This window comes from Coturnix japonica, chromosome 9 (assembly GCF_001577835.2).
Source record: "Coturnix japonica isolate 7356 chromosome 9, Coturnix japonica 2.1, whole genome shotgun sequence".
Taxonomy (NCBI): Eukaryota; Metazoa; Chordata; class Aves; order Galliformes; family Phasianidae; genus Coturnix; species Coturnix japonica.
The window spans coordinates 16,958,598-16,980,446 of record NC_029524.1 but is presented as its reverse complement, the minus strand read 5'-3'; the positions used below and the strand labels follow the sequence as shown (position 1 = coordinate 16,980,446).

At 43.0% G+C, this 21,849-nt stretch overlaps 1 protein-coding gene across 2 annotated transcripts in view; it reads right to left on the bottom strand.

Annotated features, from left to right (window-relative positions):
• Window positions 1-6,620: 6,620 nt before the first annotated feature.
• The window catches only part of SPATA16 (spermatogenesis associated 16), a 79,722-nt gene continuing 64,493 nt past the window's right edge, over window positions 6,621-21,849 (bottom strand). For both annotated transcript variants that reach the window (XM_015871962.2, XM_015871963.2), the window contains exons 9-11: window positions 19,194-19,358; window positions 15,144-15,227; window positions 6,621-6,946 (exon numbers count right to left, since the gene is read on the bottom strand). In XM_015871962.2, the coding sequence (XP_015727448.1) occupies window positions 6,731-6,946; window positions 15,144-15,227; window positions 19,194-19,358 (465 nt within the window). In that variant the 3' untranslated portion in view covers window positions 6,621-6,730. The remainder of the gene's footprint in view (window positions 6,947-15,143; window positions 15,228-19,193; window positions 19,359-21,849) is intronic.

Here is a 21,849-nt window from a genome sequence, read left to right as displayed (position 1 = left end):
CTGAACCTGGGATTGTGCAGCCCAGCCTTTCACAAAGCTGTACCTATAATTCATAAATGTGCGCTGAAAGCTATTAAAGCATTTATGGGCTAAGACAATTAATCTTTTATGGGTTTTTTGTTGAAAGAGAAGAGGTAGAGAGCTTACAGCTGCTTGAGAGCACCTGGTTCTGAATGTGTTGCAGATTCAACGGGACGGCTTGACCTGTATTTCGCAGGAAAATAGTTGGTGTTTCAAAAATAGGAGCTGAAAACTCTGCTGTGAGATGGTTGTTTACAAGCTCTGAAAGCCGCCATCAGAGACAAAGCAGGGGCTAGCTAGAAAGTACTTAAAAAGCACAAAAGCTGTTGAGAGCTTAAAATGTTGGCTGAATGCTCTACACAGCTGACATTGGAAAGGCGAAGGCAAACTGATGCCACGTTCTTTGCCTTGGGACTGTTTTTTAAGCGCAGAGCCAGAAACCTGCTCTCTCCCATCGGTAATGAGAGTTAGAATGGAAATGAGAACGCCGTGAAAACAAACGAATTAAACATCTTGTGCAATAGATTTAGCACTGTCAGACGTTAGGCAAACAAAAGTCATTTTTAGATAAGAACGTTGCTACTACTTAGGGCTGAATTTTCATCTGGCACAGAGTATTCTATCACAGCCTCTATACAAATGCAACCATGCATTTGTATGTGCCCAGTTGAGGCAGTTAGGAGTGCAATTACCACTCTACCTGCAATCTGTAATTGCTTTAAGCTGCCCTAGTGCTTTAATCAGCTGTTTCATATATTGACTGATTTTAGAGTTTTAGTATAATGGAAGCTGTCCTCTGATGTTGAAAAGAGTTTTATATATATACACACATGCATGTGTATTTATAGTCATTAAATACTTGCAAAGAGATGTGAAACGTTCTTTTATTTTTATCTTATATAGGAAGCGCTTTGGGAGGCCCAATGCAGGCACTTCATATTTGAGAAGTTACACAATTAAAACTCTGATGTTAACATTAATATTGGTAGAAAGAGGAAGGTCTTCACGCTTCTCATTTGTCCTCACACTCCAGAACCTCAGATGCTTTAATGGCCAGGGAGGAAGTGGATTTTAGCCTCATGCTGGAGAAATGGAGATCCCAGCTTTGCTGCTCAGTTTACTTGTAGCTCCTTAAAGCCCTTCTCATTTTAGGGTGAAATTAAGCAGCACCCTCCACAGCCCACAGCTGTGATCTGCTCCACCTGTGAAGGCAGCTCATGTTTCCCTCTGTAGCAGAAAGGCTGAGTCATGGTCTGAATGCACTGATTGAGCACCTGGTGGGAAGGCAGGGCCAACCCAGGGGAGCTCAGCTGTGTGCAATGTACCCGAGTGACCAGAACACCTGGAGCCAGGATGCACCTCTACCCAGACCTCATTTAAGGGCTGGCAGTGGAGGTGAGGGTATCTCAGTGGAGATCCCTGTATATTTGAAACCTTCTGAAAGCAAGCAGCTTCTTTTTTTTGCTTATGTGCCTATGGCTGTTGTATTTGAGCAAACCTTCACTTGCTGTGGCCTGGGACTGTACTGCTGTGCTGTTATTGCTGGGCTTTGGATTGCATTACGCCTATGAGGATCAGATCGAGGATGACTTCTTCCCATCTCTCTTCCACCACCACTTTCCTCATCCGGAGATGGAGGACGGCGCAGCAGCCCGGTAAGTGTCCCATCAATCTGCTTATGGATCCTTCTAAAATAAGATCGACTGGAATATAAATTGCTTTCCCTGAGCTCTTGGAGGTTTTGTTTCACTTACAGTTAAAAATGGTAATGCTTGTTTGTCAGCGTTGGAAGATGCCGACTACCTCTCAGCACTGATGTGCTCATAAATATTCAGCTTCTGCCTTTACCCAGACAGGAACTTATTGGCTGTCTTGGAGTGTAGACTCTTACGTGCTTTCCGTTGCTTTGTGATGATGGCAGAGATGATATTTCAGTAGTTTCTCTTGTGCTTCAGCCTGGAGTGGATGTAAATATGAGCATAACTGATTCTGAGGATCTGTCTTTTCCCTGTGTTTCAGTGGCTCGTGCGTTAGAGTTGGATATGGCTGGCAAATCAGCACTGATTGCTAATTAAAAAGCTGAATATATTAAGGAGCTTTGCACATCCATTTCTCCCTCAGATTGAAACCCTTTGCTGTATGAGCGAGTGCTAGTGAAGCTCTAATGGAGACAGTCTAATTACTTGCCATTTCTGCTTTGACTTAACAGTTCATGAATTACAGTAGTTCTGACTGACAGATCGTTGCTGATTGCTAATTAAATGGCAGAATGCGGCTCTTTGCACCTCCAATTTTTACCCCCTTAACAAGCGATGCTCCCTGTCCTGCCAAAAAAAAGCTTTCCTTTCTTGTTTGTTGATATGTGGAAGCTGATGGTCTCATCCCTCTGGAAAACAAAGCTCCTTAGGGCGCATTTAACAATGGTGGAAGATAAATATATTTCAAAACTAAAGTTACTGCTGCGTAGCTTATAAAAGAGGCTTCGGAGAGAAGCTGGTGAAGACAGTATAACGACTCAGCATGTTTCCTGGCGCTCCTTTCTCTTACAGATCGCCTAAGCCCTCATTTAGTGAGCGCGCAGAACAATGAGCGTTTTAGCCCTTTATCTGCAGAAGGGGGCGATTCATTCCCTGCCGTAGGTACTCTCTGGGTCACCCAAACACTGGAACAAAACGTGGTGATGGACTGTCTTTCTTTTTCTTTCTCTTCATTTGTCTTTTCAAGGGACTAGAATTTAATCTGCTTCTTGACAGGATTCCCTCTCTCCCAATCAGTGATACGTTTTAACCTGTGATAGCCAACTGTAAAAACGAGCTGTAGAGGCTGGGAATTCTTGCAGTGATGTTTTCCCTTCAGTCCTGAATGGCAGTGGGTAGAGTAATGGGCAGGCAGTAAACCAGCAAACTCTGCTATTGCTTTTCTCACTAAATGCTGCAACACTTGGTTCTCTTCCAGACTCAAACCCAAGATGGGTTTTAACCAAGGGCTCGTTGGCATGAAATTATCTGTAGCAATTTTAACGTCTTGAAGGTACCTTCAGCCCCATAAAATTTTCTTTGTGCTGATTTCTGTCACTAATATTGCTCCAAAAATACCATAAGCCTTTTGTCCTAAAAGGAACCACTGAATCCCTGAAAGGAAATTATCTTCCTTTAATCTTTCAGTTTGTGAGCGTGTCCCAAAGTGCGCGACTATTTCTATACGTAGTTTGTGAAAATCTTATCAAGGTAACGCTTAGGAATGAGGCTCAAAAGAAGTGATGTGTTACTTGAGATCCCATATATCAAGAAGTACAAATTCTTGGCGTGTAGATGATTGTAATGGTCCCTTCTGGACTTAAAATGTAATACAGAGAGGAAACCACTGAAGTCATTTTTAAAAGTTAAAGTGTTCTTTTTCTTTGTTAGTAATTCTTCCTGTCTGAATATCACTCTCCTCCTTAAGCAAAATAATGATTGTATTATTACTATAACAATGTGTCATCATTATTGCAAGCCTGTAACTGTAATAAATGTAAACCATGGAGTTTGGATGGGTAGTGGAGACATCCCCTCCTCCCTGCCTCTACTTCCCCCAGCAGTGGTATTTGGGATCGCTGCTATTACTGGCAATTCAAAGCAGTGTGTTTGTGCAAAGAGGGGGATCTGATGCCATCATAGCTGGCATAGCAGGGTCACCTTGAGGAAAGCTTTACAAGTGATGTGATATGTTGAAGTTGGCTTTTTGGGCTGCAAGGCTTCTGCAAACACTTTCTGATACTGATGCATGCAGCTGTTGATCATAATAGTGTGATCTTCCATATAAAAATTGGAAGTTTTCTTGCAAAGGTGTATGGGAAACATTAGGAAGTGGGGCGGCTGCTTCTACCTGGTGCTTCCAAGACTTCCCTAGGACCCACTGTGCCTTATTTTCTGGATGTGCATAAGAAACAAGAGGTCTGCCCCCCAAGCAGACCAAAGGAACCCTGGGGGCAGCCCCCAGCCATTGGGCAATTCCTTGTTCCCCCTCACTGAGGATCCCCATCCCACTCAGCAATACAGTTGCTGCAGCAGTGGGACCCTCAGAGGCAGGCGGACCCATGGAGCTGTTTTACCTCCTCTTTCTCCCATTTCCCTTTGCTCAAGAATGACCAGATTCAAAGCAAAAGTTCACTGCTCTAATTGAATATTCTCCATATTGAGAGGGGTAAAAATAAACATTCTTCTCGGTTTATTCACGCATAAACTAGAATCATCCAAGTGTGACATCTGAAAGGAACTACATGATTATAATCTGAAATGAGAACAAAGGTTCATCTTGTGTGGTTTCTTCTTTTTTCTTTGCTGCACACTTTGAAAAAGGAAGGGAAAGAATCCTAATACCATTAGAGCTAAAGAAAGCCAGGGCGGTGTGCCTCAGCATTAACCTTTTCAGTATTCTGCTGGCTAATTGTCCATCCATTCCACCTTTTCCTCTCAGGTTAATGGGGTGGTTAACAGGGGAGGACAGCAACGGTTGGCCAGTCGCACTACAAAGCAAACTGAAAAGGTTGAAGCGATGTGCTGTATTATTCACGGGCTGAGCCTGGCCAAGGTATCTTAGATCTCATGTCTTCTCGTGATGAATTGCAACAAGAGCAAGAAACAGCCAACGTGAAATTGGCTCTTGTGACAATGGTTGTAGTTCAATTGGGCAAATGTAAAACTGCAGCCTGTTGTTGTTCTGTCCTTTGGGATTTAAGCTGTACAATCGCATCTAGACCCTGAATAAGGAACCAGTCTGCAAGTACAATGCAGTGTGTGTCTATCTGTCTGTCTTCTAATTTTAACTGTGGTTCGTGCTCACTGTCCCTTCTAGGGCTTGGTGCAGAAATTCTGGCATTTACAAAGAGGTGGTGATTGCAGCAGCAAGCGAAAGACTCACGAGTCAGTCTTGGGAGAGAATATTTATACTTACCTTTTTTCCTCTTTAAATTGGTACCGTGTTCTTTGCTTTTCATTGAATGGTTTCAACTGACAAAAGTTGCCTGGGGCCAGTGAACCTGGCTGTTGACAGATAAATCATCTTTGTGACCCAAAAAAGGATGTGATGGAGGAAAACAAATGCCCGTCATTCATTTGGAAATTAGCCATTGGAACACAAGTGACCTGAAAGTGGAACTGCTGGGGAGTGGTCTTACTTGTGTGCTTGAGTAAAACCCTTGCACAAAGATTTGGGCCTGGGCTTCAACATGGGCTTTTTCTTGGATAGCAGCAACCCCCTTCTCCACGACAGTGGCTTCTTTCATATTTCTTTTGTGCTGTCTCACAGATGATTTCTTTTGACAACTGTGTTAGTCTGTGGTTTTCTGGAGGCTAAAGGGCGCTGTAGCCAGATGTTGGCCCAGATGTTTCAGACACCTTGCAGATTGATTTGGGCAATGGCTTCTCCCTCTTGCAGTGATGAATTGATCTGCAGCACCTTTTTTTTTTCCCTGCCCTACCTGAATATCAGCTCTCTGAAAAGGAACTGCTGCAACGTGTCTTGGGTCTGGGGTTCTCACAAAGCCCCTCTCAAAGATCACCTGTTTTCATTGCACTTCATTCTTTGTCATCATTCCAAGTAAAAAAAAAAGAAAAGAAAGCATGGTTTTGCATAAAATGTTGCAGAATAGTAAGCTGGTTTACATCAAATTAAGAATATTTGCTAAGAGCCTCATGATTTACCCAACTCTGTGTTGTCTGTGACTTGATGATCCGTGGGGAGCAGTCTTTCTGATTTAGTGCGTGTCTGCTCATCAAAGATGGATGATTGCCACTACGTGTCATAAAACTTCATCTGACAAAACCAACTCCATAGCAAAATAATGCTGTCTCCAAAGGGCAATAACTCTTTATTTCTGTGTCCCACGTGTTTAAGGAGCTCAAACTCACTCAGATTTTCTCAGGTTTTCTATTTACCCTGTTGGCAGTGAACAAAGGACCATCAAAGCTTGTGCTGGTCCTTTCTTAGTTTTTAAAACTCTTTCATGAGAGCTGAGGAAGATGGTCTGTGGCAGCTAAAAGTCTGCAGGTTTTAATCTCTTATCTGTGATCATTAAGCGGTTAATTAAGTGGTTAAATACCTTTGGGGTCCTGGATTTCTAATTAACTGTGAGTGCTGGAGAGTGGACTTCTCCTTTCTGCCTTTTAAAGTCACTTTTGAATGAGAACATGTAAGGAACGGAATCCTATTTTGACGAGTGAGGTAATTTTCTTACAAAGTAAACACTGTGAATGAAAAGGAAATGCCAGCCTGGGGAGAGGCTGTGTGCATCACTGCAGGATGCTGCTGAATGTCACCTGATAAGGCGATCCCTATAAAAAAATATTAACTTTATTGTCTAGTGGAGGAAAAACTCGTCCTTAGCAAACAGAGAAGAGCAAAGGACTCCACGTCTTTGACTGATGGGTTACATTGGGCTCTCCCCCTGTTGTTCAGATAGGCCCACAATGGGCAGATAGTTGAGCTGAAACCCCAGCCAGTGCTCTGCAGCTGCATCCAAGCCTGAGTGGATGCCCTCCCCAGCTTTTTCCTCTCATATTTAGAGAGAAAAATGCATGTCTGGGTGTTACTGTTTAAATAAACAGGACAATTTGAACTAAGCTTTTCCTGGACATTTATTCCAGCCAGTTAAGGCTAATGAAATGCAGGAGTACCTTGCTCCAGGTACTCTATAGCAAGGGGAAGGTCCATTAAGTGAAGAGGTGGCCTATCCATTTGATATCTGCAGTGCTAATTCCCTTGTTGGCTGTGTGGCCGTGTCTTTAGGGCTGATGAGGGGCAGCTTAGTACTTCCTGGGCTCAGATGTTGCTCTGTGCTTTGAAGCTTCTTCCTTCTCCTTCTTTCCCTCTTTGCTGCTCTCCGCTTTTTGTTCTTCAAGTAACTGTCTTCTGTTTGGTATATGAAGTCTACAATCATCGCGATCTGCAATTACAAAGAACTGTTAGAACCACGTCCCTTCCCCTATGGAAAAGCATGAGAAACCTTTGCAATTAGTTTATTTCAGAACTAATTGTCATTAGAAAGAAAAAGATGCGAAGGCAGCCCGGTGCGATTGGCTGGAGTAACGGTACATGATTTCATACATTTTTTTTGTCCCTTTCCATTTGGATTTCAATTACTTCACTACTGTGGAATAGACTTCTTTCATTGAAATCTGCGCATTGAATGTGGGAATTTATCACAACTCTGTCTTTAAATGGCATTGAAAAACAGCCACTTTAAAAGGGAAGGATGATGAGGAAATTAATCTCAGGCAAGTCTTTCTTGATAAGGGAAGAGAACAGAGGCTTCTGGCATTTATATGCCAAAAATCAACACATGGAGAAAAATGAGTATTCTGCAGTGCCACGGCACGAACAATTTTTCTATTAAATCAAAATGAAGTTCTGAATAAATATGTTTTCCTATGAAATATAATTCACTGGAGAACACTGTAAAAGGAGAGATGACCTCGCTGTCCCCCGCAAATAAAAACATAATTATTCTAATAAAGAGAGTATTCAGATAGCTTTGAAGACACCCCTGCAAACTGAAAATGAATGTCCATAGTAGGAAATACGCATTAATAGTACTGTGTGCAAGTTTTCTGTAAGTAGATGCTGTTTGTAGCTTCTTTGGCTATCTCTCTTCATTCAAACCCTTTGTTGGCTGCTGCGATGTGCAGTGTTTCTGTACGGTGAAGGTGAGACCCCTCTCCCTTTGCACTCCGTTACACTTAGAACTTATATAACATGAGGATCTAAAGAATCAATCTTCCAATTGCATTTTAAGCTGCAATCTTTAAACAATAAATTAATAAATCCTAATCAGTCATTCTGACACACATTGGGTGGAGCTCTGTGTTGTTATCACAACACTGAGCGTTGCCTGCAGATTAATCTGAGTGGGGCTCGCTGTTGGGTTTCTTCCTATACTGAGCTGCTGTGAAGGTGTTCCTCAGCCCTGAGCTCAGAGCTCTTGCTGATATGAGGGGTGTGCATTTGGTAGGGAGCAAACAAACACGCAGAGGAGCCCATGGATAGTTGCTTCTGCTCTTTGGGGTGCTCAGGAGCACTGCCTCCTCCTCCCCATGGAGCCTATAGGGGAATCTGGTGGGCTTGCTCCTTTAGTGCGGTGAGGTCCTTGCAGTAGGAGCACTCCAAGGTCAGGGCTGGCTCTGCTGTGATGTGTGAGCATTGTGGATTAGGGGAAGGCATCGTTATGCTGGGTTCATTCTTAAGGAGCTGAAATAAAAGCTCTGACCATCATTGATCTGCCAGGAGCAGGCAGGAATGCTGAGAAAGACAAATCGCTCCATGCCAAGCTCCGGTCCGAGGACTCAGCCATACTACAAACAGCCAAACCCCCAAGGCTGTTCTGCAACAGACCAAATTAAAATGTCTCTGTGACTTCCCCCTGTGATTATAAGGAACCTGTTAGATTTAGGGTGGAGGGATTGTGTCTGAGAGAGCGTGGAAGGTGTTAAGAGGAAGGGAAGTGGGAGTACCAGGGAAGGAGCCATGTCCCCACTGCTCCATTGGGGCCATCCAGCACTGGGGACACCCCCTGACTCCCGGGTTGCACCATTGCTCCTTCACAGCTCAGTGCTGTTGTGTGCTTCTCATGTTTACAGAATACCTGTCAGCTCCAGCACCCCAAATAAGTCCTAATATGGCATATCAGGGATGGAAATAATAGTTGCTTACATAATTGCAATGCTACTGACACAGCTGAAGAGCTGATGATGTTATTTGCACAGCAGTGATGACATTCAAACCCTCGCTGACTTACAATTACACTGTATGCTCTGAACTCTGCCATGATTTAAATTACCATACAAACACAATGAAAATACAGTCTCTTGACAAGATAAAGGGGGGAGGGGGGTGGCTTAAAAATGCCTTTTTGGTGGCTGCAGTGTTCAGTAGTGCTTATTCATGGCTTTTTAGCTTGCACATTTCATTTTAAGGAAGTAAATTGGAAGCATTATGTCCTGCCTTTTTGCCTTGATTTAAAACCTCCCTGTGCCTGCTCGGCTCTGCTGAGCCACCTTTGGGGCTCTCGGGGGAAAATGCTAATTTTTAAAATCAATACCTTCATTTCTTAATTTATTTCCCCCCCCCTCCCCGGTAAGCCTTTTAAAAGGAATTTTTATGGCTGGGAATATGCAGAAGGACATATGTCAAAGCCAGCCCAAACATGATTGGTACAGGGAAGTGGGTTTAGAAAGGCTTCAGACCTATTCCCAAACATAGAGGTTACTGAGTCCAAGGTTGTGTAGCTGATCCTTTTAGTCTTTTTATAGGGTCAAGTGCCACTATATAGGGTAAAGCCCTGCCAAAACTCACCCTGTGAGGAGCCCAACTTGATGATCCTTAAGGTCCCTGCCAACCTTTCTATGACTTCATTCACAGTGGGACATTCACTACCATTGTTGCCTCAGAAGAGCTTCTCGTCTCTGTGGCTCTCAGAGAAGAGCAGCTGGATGAGGTGCGTTGTGTCTGCCTTTCCTCGGTGCTGCACTTGAAGGTATTTTTTGTACTGGTGCAGGGTGAGAAGGTGAAAAGCATAATTAGTGCACCAGAAGTACCTGGATGTGCTACAAGTCCATTACTCTGCTCAGTTCAGAGTTTGTTGGGAAGAGAAAAAGATCTGTGGCCCATGCAGGTACTGAGGTGATCAGTTCATTCGTAGCTGAAATGGTTTCACATTGTTCTCAAAGATTGAGCAGGATGTGTAGATACTTGTATTTTTAGAACATTGATCTCATGCAGTTCGTGGCTGTGGGGAAAATACAGATCTGGGGATGAACTGCGAAGGGTCATAGAATCATTAAGGTTGGAAAAGACTGCTAAGATCATCTAGTGTAACTGACAGGCAAGTGAAGGTAGGGTCTTGTCAGGCAAGTCAAGGTAGGGCTCCCAAAGGGATTATGATCTGATCCAGATCCATGGGAAAGAATTACACTGGTTAAGAACCTCACAACAGAGATGGTTTTTTGGTACTTTACCAGTACCAAAACATTGCTATCCAGTGCAGTGTTTGCTGTGAGCCATCCTGTTGTCTTGTGCTGTTTTTCACAGCAGTAACAATACCTGGTGGCAAATGTTTATAGGGCTGGAGACCTTCTCTAGCAGAGGGCAGCAGGTAAGCTGGCTGCTCATTTATAAGTGACAGCATGATTAGCAAGGGCTGAGGAAATATTTATCTAAATCCCTACGCGGGGACTGTTAATGCCCAGAATTGCCTGTGATTTAACAGCCAGGCAGCTGCAACCAGCTACATTATTCTGATGTTTGAGACATTTACTGCTCAATTGCCGTATTTACTGGTATTTAAAATTATCCCAGTGACTTATCTCACCCTATGGCTTGGTGGAATAGAGCAAAGCCTTTCTCATAACAAAACTCTCTTCTATTGCAGCTGTGATGGCTTCAGAATCATAAGTGATATATGGTAATAGGCCAACTAATTTGTCTGGAAAAAAAACGACAGACAGGTGTAGAACAGCAAACTTAAAACTTCACAGATCTGCTTCAGAGCTGAGCAAAGCCTTACATGCCCCAAAGCTCTCTGTTTTTCAGTAGTCCTGTGCCCTGGTTTTAGATTGCATTGCTGTCCTTTCTGTGGCTGGGAGATGTTCAGTGTGTGGTTCTTAAATAGTTCATATGATATCTGGAGGGAGGGGAACAGGCAGGATGTGCTATTTACTTCCAGTATAACTGGTGTCCACACCAGTGTGGCGTCTTCACTTCTCTTGTATGTGAGAAGCAAGGAGCCAGAGACTCACATGTATAGGAGTTGATTTTAGGGACCAGGAGTACTGTTAACTCCTGAACCCCATTGTCACCTCTTTCTTACAGAAAGAGCTCTGCAAATGTCATTGTGCTTTTACTGTCCCCACAGTAGAGCTGTATTTACTAATGGGACTTTGGCTGCGGATGTTTCCTTTGTATCACCTCTCATACAGCAAGGAAGTTCTCATTTTCTATTCACACGCTCTCCTGACTTTCTCTGCCTGGCTTGAAAACTTCTCTCAGTGCCAGGTTAAAAACCTTTTAGCTGTAGTTATTTCTTATGCCGTTCCAAGCTGTTGCAATTCTAAGTTCATCCTTTGCAGAATGTTTTAATATGTTCTCTCTAAACTTAGCATGAAGCCAACCTTTGGCCAACTCTAATCAAAATTTAGCACCTCGACCTGGTTGCTCTGCTCTTTGTTTCCTTCACTTTCAGCCAACTCATATCAGTGCCTCTAATATCATTTTTCTCTTCTATTTTCACTTTCCTCTCTTTATTACACACTACAAATAAGAGTTCCACTCCTCTCCCTGAAAACCTACTTCTGTCCTTAGCCATCCCTTGATTACCCCCCTCCCTTTTCACACTGAATCTGTGCATTCTTGAAATGAAACTTTCCAAGTCATATATACCCAATTGCGGTAGCCAGCTGAGTACTATTCAGCAGCATATCAGCTTTCCATCAACATAGTGTGAATCTCCCTCCTTGCTTCTCTGGCTGACCGAGTGCCCAACAAGTCTATGGCCTTTTTCCATGGCTTGGTTTTCAATTAAGAGATAATGTCAGTGGAAGAGCACAGGTCATGAGATAGCTTTCCCCTGCTGCCACATAAGGCAGAGGTGTAGTAACCAGAGGTTAACCACTGAGAATCCCTGTGCCTGGCTAAAAGATTACAAAATGTTAGGCTAATTTTACTTCATTTCATATTCACATCTATTATTGCCGTTTTTGTTACATACTTATCCTTATGTAAGTTACATCTGTTCTTTTATTCGCTCATCCATGTTTCCTCTGTTTTCAGATTTATGAAACAGGCATTCCACTGAGCTCAGCAAATGATGGGCATAATAACTTATCTACATTGCAAAGTATGTGATGCCCTTGAGGTAAACTCCGATGTGAAGGTTTTATGAAGTGTCTCACATGTAGAAGTGTTTATTTGCCAGCTCCTGTCTGTACTTTGGCTGTTCAAATGATGTTAAGAGGATCCTATGAAACCACTATGAAAGCCTAAGGGCTAAATGGAGAAGTAGAGCTGCGTTATTATCTTCAGAGAAGCACAGCCATATTGGCACCTGCTGCCCTATTTGGCTCTCCTCTCTGTGGATGTCAGAAGTTTCCGGTTGATGGGCTCTAAAGTATTTGTTTATTTAATGAAATGCCTCTTGCTGTAATATTGTGAGGCTTTATTAATGAATTTATTCTTATGAGTCAGGAAAGCAGTCCCTTGTAATAGTTCTCTTTGAAAACTGCAGACAAGTGAAGGTTTTCTGGATGGAGGGAGGAGCCTTCCTGCCCCTTTGTTTGTCTTGGATATCATAAACCTCTCCATGTTTCCACAGCTGCTATAAAGTCCTGCAGCCACCACAGAGAGACCTGTTTCCTTGAGTTAATTAGTGCCAAGCTTAATCATAGGCCTTACATCAGGCTGTGTGGATTTCCCCAGACTGCTGATGCACAGCATGTGTGTAGGGCCATGAGGGCTGCTGCTCCATCAGCCTCATCCCATGGGAGCTGTCAATACCCAAACTCACATATATCAAGGGGGATGCCCCCAGAAAGTCTGGGTGTAATCCCAGTGAATAGGGATTTGGAGAGCCTGACCCAGCCCATGTTTCCTTTCTGTTCTTCAAGAACCCCTAAGATGTAGTTTAGTCTCCGTAGGTGACGAACCCTCCTCCCATGCTCTCCGGCCAGGTCCTGTAGTTGGAGTCCACAGTGCAGTAGTACTGACAGAGGAGTTCTCTCAGCAGTCTTGTTCTCTTTTCTCCAGCTAATTGCTGGCTCATTTTTCTTTCCTTTGTATTTAATGCTTCTGAAAATAATTAGCCCATTTGAAAAATTATTGCGCTTAAAAACATCCATTTGTCAGCGAATTGGGTGAGCAGCGCAGCGCCCAAAACACTTGAAGCTATGTATGCGTTACCACTTTGCCAGTCCTCTAAGTTCAAAATTGCTCAGATTAATTTCAAACTAATTTGATAAGCCCTCCGCTGTGACAAAGGGAGAAGTGTTCGGATGTTGAGCTTTGTGCCCGGCTATGTCAGATTTCAGCCCGAATGGCTTTTTATGGCTGTCTCTGGAATATAATGCTCTGAAAGCAGTGGTTTGTAATGGCAGTTCTGACAGACCCTTTAACCGTTTGGAAAATAGGCACGGATATAATTCTTCTGCATTAGAGGAAAAACTGTGAGTGCTTTCATTAGGTGCAACAGCTGTTTCTGTCGCAAGAGCCAAACTTCACTGGTGGTGGCGTAGCTGTCAGCTTCTCCAAGTTCTGTGTTTATAGCTGATTGTATAACTCCTTTATGTGCCTTTTCTCTTTCCAATATATGTAAATTAATTCAATAGCAAAAATACAAATAACTGCCTTTAACTGGATCTGTGAGAAGGCCCTTTGGGGACACCTGCAGCCAATGGGGCCAAGAGAGCTGCTGGTCAGTAGTTCCAGCAGCAATCCATGCCACGTCAGTTTTCAGTCCCCAGATTTAGTCCCCTTTTGTAGCAGTCTTGTAAGGTCCTTTAAGCTGGTGTGACATTCTTAACTAGGGCTGATTTAAATGATGCATCATAAAACCCACCCCCAACCAAGAACCAAGCTCCCTGTGTGCTTTTCTCTGTTAAAAAAAGACAATTTCTCTAGGAACGCGCTGAATATGCTGAAATGAAATGCTGGAGAAAAGTAAAGTGGAAGAGATGTATTGGATGATGCTCTCTTTTGCTTTGTTCTGAAATAATACAGGAAAGGATTTCTGTATTACGAAACAAACATTAAGTTCTGCTTGGAACAGGATGCCCCAAATCAGACGCAGTTATTCAAGCTGTCAGAAATGAAATGCAAGAATTATGTTCTCAATGCAAACAAATTTTGGAGCACCACATTTGAAAATGGCAGGGAGCAGATTTTCAGGCACGGAGCAAATTTCCTTCCTAAATATAGAATGATGCACAGCTTTGTGTGGTGTAATTTGGGCTGCCTGTCCATTTTTAAATGTTAGCTTGATTTTTGGTTGAGATTATACTAAAGGTTGAAGTATCCAGAGAAAAAGAGAGGGTGCACATAGAGAACTTTGTATCTAATGCTTAGGTCTCTTGTCTATGAATGGGAGGGAAAACTGCCAAAGAAACATAGGGAATAAGTTACTTGTTTATATTTCATTGACTCTTTGTGTTCCTGTTGTTGTGAACATTGATTATATAGGGCAGGAAATGTGTGTGTAATAGATAAATGTTATAATTGCATATTGCACCTGACGTTTGCATTGCAAAGGCTTCTCACGCAATCTTCTGGCTTCCTGTCTGGAAGCCCTAAATACCAAAGTGGGACAGTGCTGAGACCTGTTAGCACCAACGGTGCAACCCTCTGTCCTCCCATAGCAGGATGGGGTCAGTGTGCATCCCAGTCCCGAGGGAGCGACGGAATCAGTGTCAGAGTGATGCTGTGACCTGACAGCAACATTTTCCTTTCCTGGTGACACACTGCCATCCCTATTCACAGCAGGGCCCGAATTTCAATAGTGTTCAATGCCCAGAGTGAACTGCTCTGGTTTGAAGTGCTCTGTGCAAATGCGAGAAGTTCCTCTTATATCCCAACCCGACCTATTATTCATTACATGGGGTCAAATTCATCTGCACAGGGAGCCAACGCACTTGACAAATACTGCAAGAACTGCCTTGCCTGGTTGCTGTGCAAAGCCTCAGAGGCGTTCACATGGCTGTTCTGCCTCACATCGCCAAAGCCTCATTTATGTTCCACTCAGGGACCTCATTTGTCCGGATGAATTTTGTTCCCCCACAGCTTGCCCCAAACAATTAACACAGTACCTCATACAACAAAGATGAAAGAGAATGACAATTACCAGCCAGAAACAAGCCACACGGGTTTCTTTTCATTAGCTAATTGCATGAGACTATTAACGTGGCCAAAGATCAGCAATAGGGTGAAAGCAAGAAATGAATATGTATTAGCGGGCAGCGCTAGAGCACTGGGAGAGTTTGAAACAGCGTTGGCTTTCAGATGGCACCCACTTCCCTTTATACTGTGTGAGCAGCTCTGGCTCAGGTGGACGTTTACTCCCCGAGGAACAATATGCTCCTCTGCCCTTTGCTGCAGGTTTTTACCTTCTCGATTTCATTCCACACACGTTCTTTATCGCTCCTTCTTCCTTCAAGGGTGTCCATGGCATCTGCCATTAACGACTGCAGCTGTGGCACCAAGATAAAAATTATCAGCGTGGAATTCGCACAGAAATAACTTCTCTAAATACACAGATTAAAACCTTATTAAAAAATCATTTGTACGCTGATGATTTTATTACTCATCTCTCACACAATGAGCACTGCCACCTCGTCTTTGCTTCAGCCATTGCGCTGTATTATTGTGGATGTAAAATACTTAACAATGGGGAAAAAAACACCTCTGGAATATTTGTATTTAAGACTATTGGCTTAAATATACGTGGTAAATGTTTATACTTGGTAAAGGAAGACTTGGGCTGTAAAGAATAGAGGTTCCGTATTTCATTCTCTGCTGTCTGAGATATTCTGTGTTGTACATGAATGCTTTTTAGCATTTTCTCCCAAGGCTAATGCACCATAATTTAGGGCAGCATGTAAAACTGCACAAGAGGACAACACTAAAGCTGAGATGCTTTTACTGTAAGCTGGAAGTATCCCGCTTATTTCCCCTTCTTTTACTATCCTCTTTCTTTGCAGACCCTTCCTCTTCCCCATCATTCAGCACAGCGCACCATAAAAACAAGGCTGGCATTTTCTAGTGTAAACTATAAAGAGAAGCTGTAGGAAAATACTTGCTAATCTGTGCTTAGAGGGAAGGCTAAAGTTCAGGATTGTTGCAGTATTGTCTCACCACATTCCTTTCCTGTGCACTAGAAAATGCTTTGGGTGCTCTCACATCAGAGGTGTGAGTCTGCCCTGTTAGATGTATTCTGAAATGCTTAGTTGTTAGTGGTGATTCTTCCCATATTTGGTGCTCGTCACGAGTCTGGACAGACCTGATGATAATAATGGAGTGTGAGCATTCATACAGAAATTGTCTCTTCTTGCTGGTCTGGCAGCGGTTTGATGTGAGAGCAAGAGGAGATAAAGCTCCAAATGTCAGTGTTTGGGTTTATCTGAGCGAGATACAAACGTGCTGCCTTGAGGTTCAGGGACTGGACTTCCATTCACTTCAGCTTCACATTCTGATTGTTGGTGTTAAATTTCTCTCTCTGCATCCCAGTGCTGGACAGAGGATGCAGGTGTCTTTCGAACCTCTTGGTTAACTGTGAGGGTTGGTTCTAGCCTTTTGTGGTGCTTGTGCAGCCATTAAGTTGATTTCTTTGGTATTCATGAAAAACAAAACTGCAGAATTCTGCCTCTGACTCTAATGTGAAAGGAGTCAAGAAGCTGTCAGGAATTTTCCATCAGAATACTTTTATGACAGATAATCTCCTTCTATGACTCCGGAATAGACGCAGCCCAGAGATTAAGGGTATTAAGGGCGGAAGGGGCGAAGCACAAATCCTATGTCAGAGAGGAACCAGGCAGGGAAGGGCAGGATGGCTGGAGTTTGTAACTGAAATGGCTGTTTGGAGCCATCCCTGTCCTGTGTGGGTTGAGGAGCACCAGTGGGGCAGGGAGTGGGACGCTGGTCTCACAGCCCAAACCCAATCAGGCTAAAGATGTCACTGCTTTGGGCAAGAAGGGAATCTAAGAAAAGTGGCCATTGAAGTTGGGTGGGTGATGGGTGTCCCTGTGGGAAGGGCCCAGGATCTGCTCCAGGTTTGTTTTCATCACTCCAAGTTTGTCACTGTCTCTGCTGGTAGAGAGAATGTGAATGTGACAGGAGGGGACAGTTGGCAAACCTCAGTAATTCTCCCAGAGCTGATCTTTTTTGGAAAATCCCCTCTAAGGAAAAAATGCTGTATTTTAATGCCTTATCCTCATTTGGTTTTAAACTGAAATGGACTTATGTTTCTTTTTATTCTTTATTGTTTTTTTTAACAAGCATTCATCTTGATTTATCATCAACAAATAGGATGACAGTGAGATCATAAACCTTGTATGAATTTTGTTTGGGGTTTTTCCTCCTTTCTATTCAACTGTTTGAGTTAACCGAGATCTTTATTCTCCCGGGGTCTGTGAATAAATACTCATCTAAAAAGGCCTCAGCTGAAATTCTCTGTGCTGTAGATTAGGACTCTATTTATTTAGTTACAGGAAGACATTTACAGAGAAGAGTTTATAACTGAAATGCCTTTGGGATCCTTGGTGGATCAGTGCAAATTGCACTGTTATAAATTCAGCATGTTTTAAGCTTTATGCAACTTATACTGTGTGTGATAATAAACATTTGACATCTTTAGCATTTTCCAACCACACAGTTTAACTGCCTGCCTTGGTCACAAAACCTCTTCTCCATTTTACTGATGCGAAGTCAGAATGACCTCAGAGGAATTACTTTACATTTTTATTAGCGCAAGTGAGATTAGAATTCGGCCTGCTGAGTATTCTTCATGGGAGAATATCTTTAAACATATGTAGATAGCTCCTAGAGAGGTGCAGAGGAGCAGGTGGAGGGATGTGGGTGCTGCCATCCTGTGCCCATGGCGGTGGGCACTCAGAGCACCCAGATACATCCAAGATGGAGAGCAACTTTTTATGGGGGCAGATAGTGAGAGGACAAGGGAGAACAGTTTAAAATTTAAATAGGGGAGATTAAGGTTAGATGTTATGGGAAATTTTTACTTGGACTGTGGTGTCGGGAGAACTCTGGGTGCCCCAAACAGGTTGGATGGGCCCTGGGCAGCCTGAGCTGGTGTGGGCAGGCAGCCCATGGCAGGGGTTGGGGCTGATGAGAGGGCTTTAAAGTCTCTTCCAAGCTGTGCTATGATTTGGTTGTGATATAATCAGGCAAGCAGCTGCTAATGGCACCACAGGAGCTGTATCCTGCAGGCCAATGCCACCAGGAGAGGTGAAGGCCATTAATTACTCCACAGTAAAGCAGTTCTGCACATTAGTGCTTGTAGTCCTGTGTCTCGATGCTGTGGTGTCTGAAGTTTGCTAAAATATTCTGGCTACAAAGCATCTAAGCCTCCGATTGCACATACAGATATAGTTTAAGGGAAGATGACAAGACAAAAGGGGGAAAAAATGCTGAATTGATGTATTTTAATGCTTGAGATGGAATAGCTGGTAGAGATTTTCTGCCTTTTTCTTTTAGGAGTCATTTTCACCCTGGGCTCCATAAGCAAACACAGGGCTTTCACTGAAGGATTTCTGCCCCGTCACTTAGATTCTGCAGAAGGAACCCAGCCCTGCTCTGAGGGACTGGAGCCCTCCCCAAAACCTTCCCCAGGATGTTCCCAGGGCATGTGAGAACTATACTCCGAGATACAGGCAGCAGTGTAATAGCCTGCGCCTAGATGGGGATGTACTCAATATATTGCAGCCTGGAGAAAGCCTATCACTGAATTATGTACCAATAACTCCAGAGTCTTTAGTCGGCCTTGAAATGTGGGTTGGCTGAGGTTTAATACTAGCAAACTTGCATCAAATGGAGAATATCTTGTAGGAGCACAGGCTCTGTCTGCAGTTCATCTCTTGCGGCCGCAGGCTGCTGCTTGTCCCTGCAGCAAAAGGGGGATTGAGAAGCTTTCATTCTGCAGTGCTCAGGAGCCCTGTAGGGCTGTAGGTGGGTCCCTATGGGTCAGCTTTGGAAATCCCAAATGTTTTTAGCAGTCCATAGTCAGATCTACGAAAGTGAGCTGCATTTACATGCGGGACAGAGCTGGGAATGGGAGTGTTTTGTCTCCTTTCCACTGGTTTAAGCAGATCTGGCCCGTGTTGCTGCAGATGGCTCCTGATGTTAGGTATCTCACTGCAGCACAATCTGAATAATTGCGATCATTTTTCCAGGCTGATTTGGGCAGGTCTGGGGGAAAAGAAGAGGCTTTAAAAATATGCCTACAGATGAGTCACGCTGGTTCTGTAAAAGTCATCCTTGCAGGTGATTAGCACCTCTGACAAGGCTCTGCAGCAGGATTTTAAAGCTATGTCAGGTCCACACATTCAGAAAAACGACCCCCTGAGAAAACTGCAGCACAGTGCTCTGCCCCAGCCCTCCCCTCCCTTCAAAAGCCAAAACAAGGATTAGAAATGAATGCTCACCAGTTCAGCATCCTGCTGACTGATGTCCTGCAGATAAGGGATGGATGCTAGCTCAGCCATCGCTTGATTAATCACCTGAGACTGCTCTGTGACTTGCTGCAGCCGGCCAAGGATGCTGGCGTAATGCAACTTCTCTATCGCACGTGAACATGCACAGACATCGTCCTGTTCTCTCAGAGAAAGCAGGAGGGTTAGGTGGGAGTCATAGAAAACACACTTTCAGTCCTTTCAGTCTGATGCCTTATGGCTTATCATCATATATATTTATTTGCGCTGGTAGTACTATAAGCAATATGGCATCCTTTAAGATAATGCTTCTGACAATCTTATACGGGAGAAAAATACTTTCTTTTCACAATCTCTGTAGTAGTACTAGAAAAATAAATACGTAGTCATAATATATGTGATGGGGAGAGAGCAGATAACAAACATGAATGCAATTTTCTCATTTGGAAATGGCTTTTCCATAATCCCCTCTGTTAAATATTAGCTGACTGCTGTGGATTGCTTTTAAAGTTTCAGCAAAGAAGTTGAGGAAACCATGCCTATGGTTTGTTTGCAGGCTGGAGAAATCCAGAGTTATTTGAATGCACAACCTTGAGGATCTAACACCTGCAGGGGTGGTCTCCGATCCTTCAGGCACGTGGTACATTAAAAGTATGTGGATAGAGAAGCTCAGCCAAGTGCTTGCTAAAATCCTCAGTGCTTGCTGAAACGTTTGATGGATGGCAGCCTTACTACCATATTTTCAAAACTGTTCTGTTGCCAAAAATGCAAATGAGCACCCTACTGAGATTTTCAAAAGCAATTTGGCCTAGATTCTTGACAAAATGTAGCCATTGCCTATCTGTATACTCAGCCATTCTGAGGAAAATTTCCATTCATCTAATCAGGCTTGTGAACGTATTTAAGAGCTCGAAATTACAAGCATTGGCATAGACATTTCAGAACCACTTCCAGTATTTTTAGCAGACCTTTGTTCTGGCAGCTCCATATGGAGGCGTGCTGATGCTGCCATTCCCATACGCTTTGGTTCCCAGATAGCTGCCTCTAGGCCCCGTTGTGTACTGGGCCGAGTGAAGTTTTGAAAGAAGTTTATGTGGGTTTATGTTTAAATTAACTTCCTTGACATAGAATCTTGGTCTTTTGATCTTTGTTTTGGTTTTGCAGAAGTTTGCCCAGGGAGTGCATCAAGTGGTTGTAGAAAACGTTGTCAAACTGTCTACCAGCATAATAACATTATGGTTGGACTAAGATGAGCTTTTCCAGCATTAATGGTTCTACAACTCTATAATTTTGACATCAAATCTAAGAATTTAGTAGAGATGCTCTTCCTGTTTTCTAAAGGAGGACTTGATGATCTTCAAAGTCTTTTCCAACCTGGGTAATTCTATGATTCTAAACATCTGGTAAGAATCTTTAAGGAAAAAAAAAAGCTTATTTTCCTTTCAACCCTAGAAAAAATATGAATAGTCCTCATATAGTTAATTTTACTCCTTTTAATGTAATTTCTAGGATGATTGTAGAGAAAGATAAAGTCCACACATTAGAGAGCAATATCAGGAAAGCAGCTCTAATGTGGGAATCGCAGATAATGAAAGCAACTGAGAAAGGAAGAGCTGAGCCAATGAATAGGTATTTCCATCAGCATCAGGCGCTGCACAAGGAAGAGGAACTTTGGTCAGCAGTTCTCTTGAGAATTGCAGTTAGCTCCAGTCAGCTGTGTTTGGAGAGGTTAATCTGGACCCAAGTATCACTGAGCAGAGGTGCCAGCACATTAGGAGATATCTCTTTTGAGAGAAGTGTGGTTTGATTGGTCTATTATTCTTCTCAATGAATATAATGGAGGGATGAATTCTAAAGAGTGTGAACAATGGAAAAGTGAAGGAGGGAGATAAAAAGAAAAATAATAATGTAACAGAAGGACCATTGTGTATAAATATGTACAATTAAGACTGGGGTGACAATTAAGCTCTCTATAATTCAGGTTGAAGGTCTACAGTGTGATTCAGAAAGAGTAGAAAGCCCAACTACATTTAAGATGGGTTTCACTCAAGAGCAAGATATGTGATTTCCCTTGGGGAGCCAGCAGAGCTTACCAGTCCTAACTTCTTATGAACTTCTATTGGCCCACCTCTAAGAGGGACAACCCGCTGACAAATATTTATAACATTATACATAATTATAACATGAATACACGGAGAAAAAATCAGTTAACAAGAACTCTTATCAATGAGAAATAATCACGCAGCGTTGTAAGTGCAGCAAAAGGTTTTCCTTTGCTGTTCTTGAAAGCCATCCAAAACCTTTTTGTGCATGCACCAAGGAATGAGTCAATTGGGTCATCAGCTGTGAAAGCAGGTAAGAATCTTCTCTTACCATGCTGCATCTGTTGGAGAGCTTCTCAAATGACTCAGAAAATAAAAGCAGAAAGAAAGCAGTTTTTTCTCTGCTTGATTCTTCAGAAAAATATTAAAGCATGTCACGTAGCTATGGGACACGAATTGGGCATCTGGGCCAACATGGGCATAGCAGTGCTATTGAAGTTTATAGTAGGTAGGAAATAAATAAATAACCTACAGTAGAGTTAAAAAAAATAAAAATGGATTAGACGAGGCTGAACTTGGAGGTGGTTTTTCAGTGACAATGAAAAATG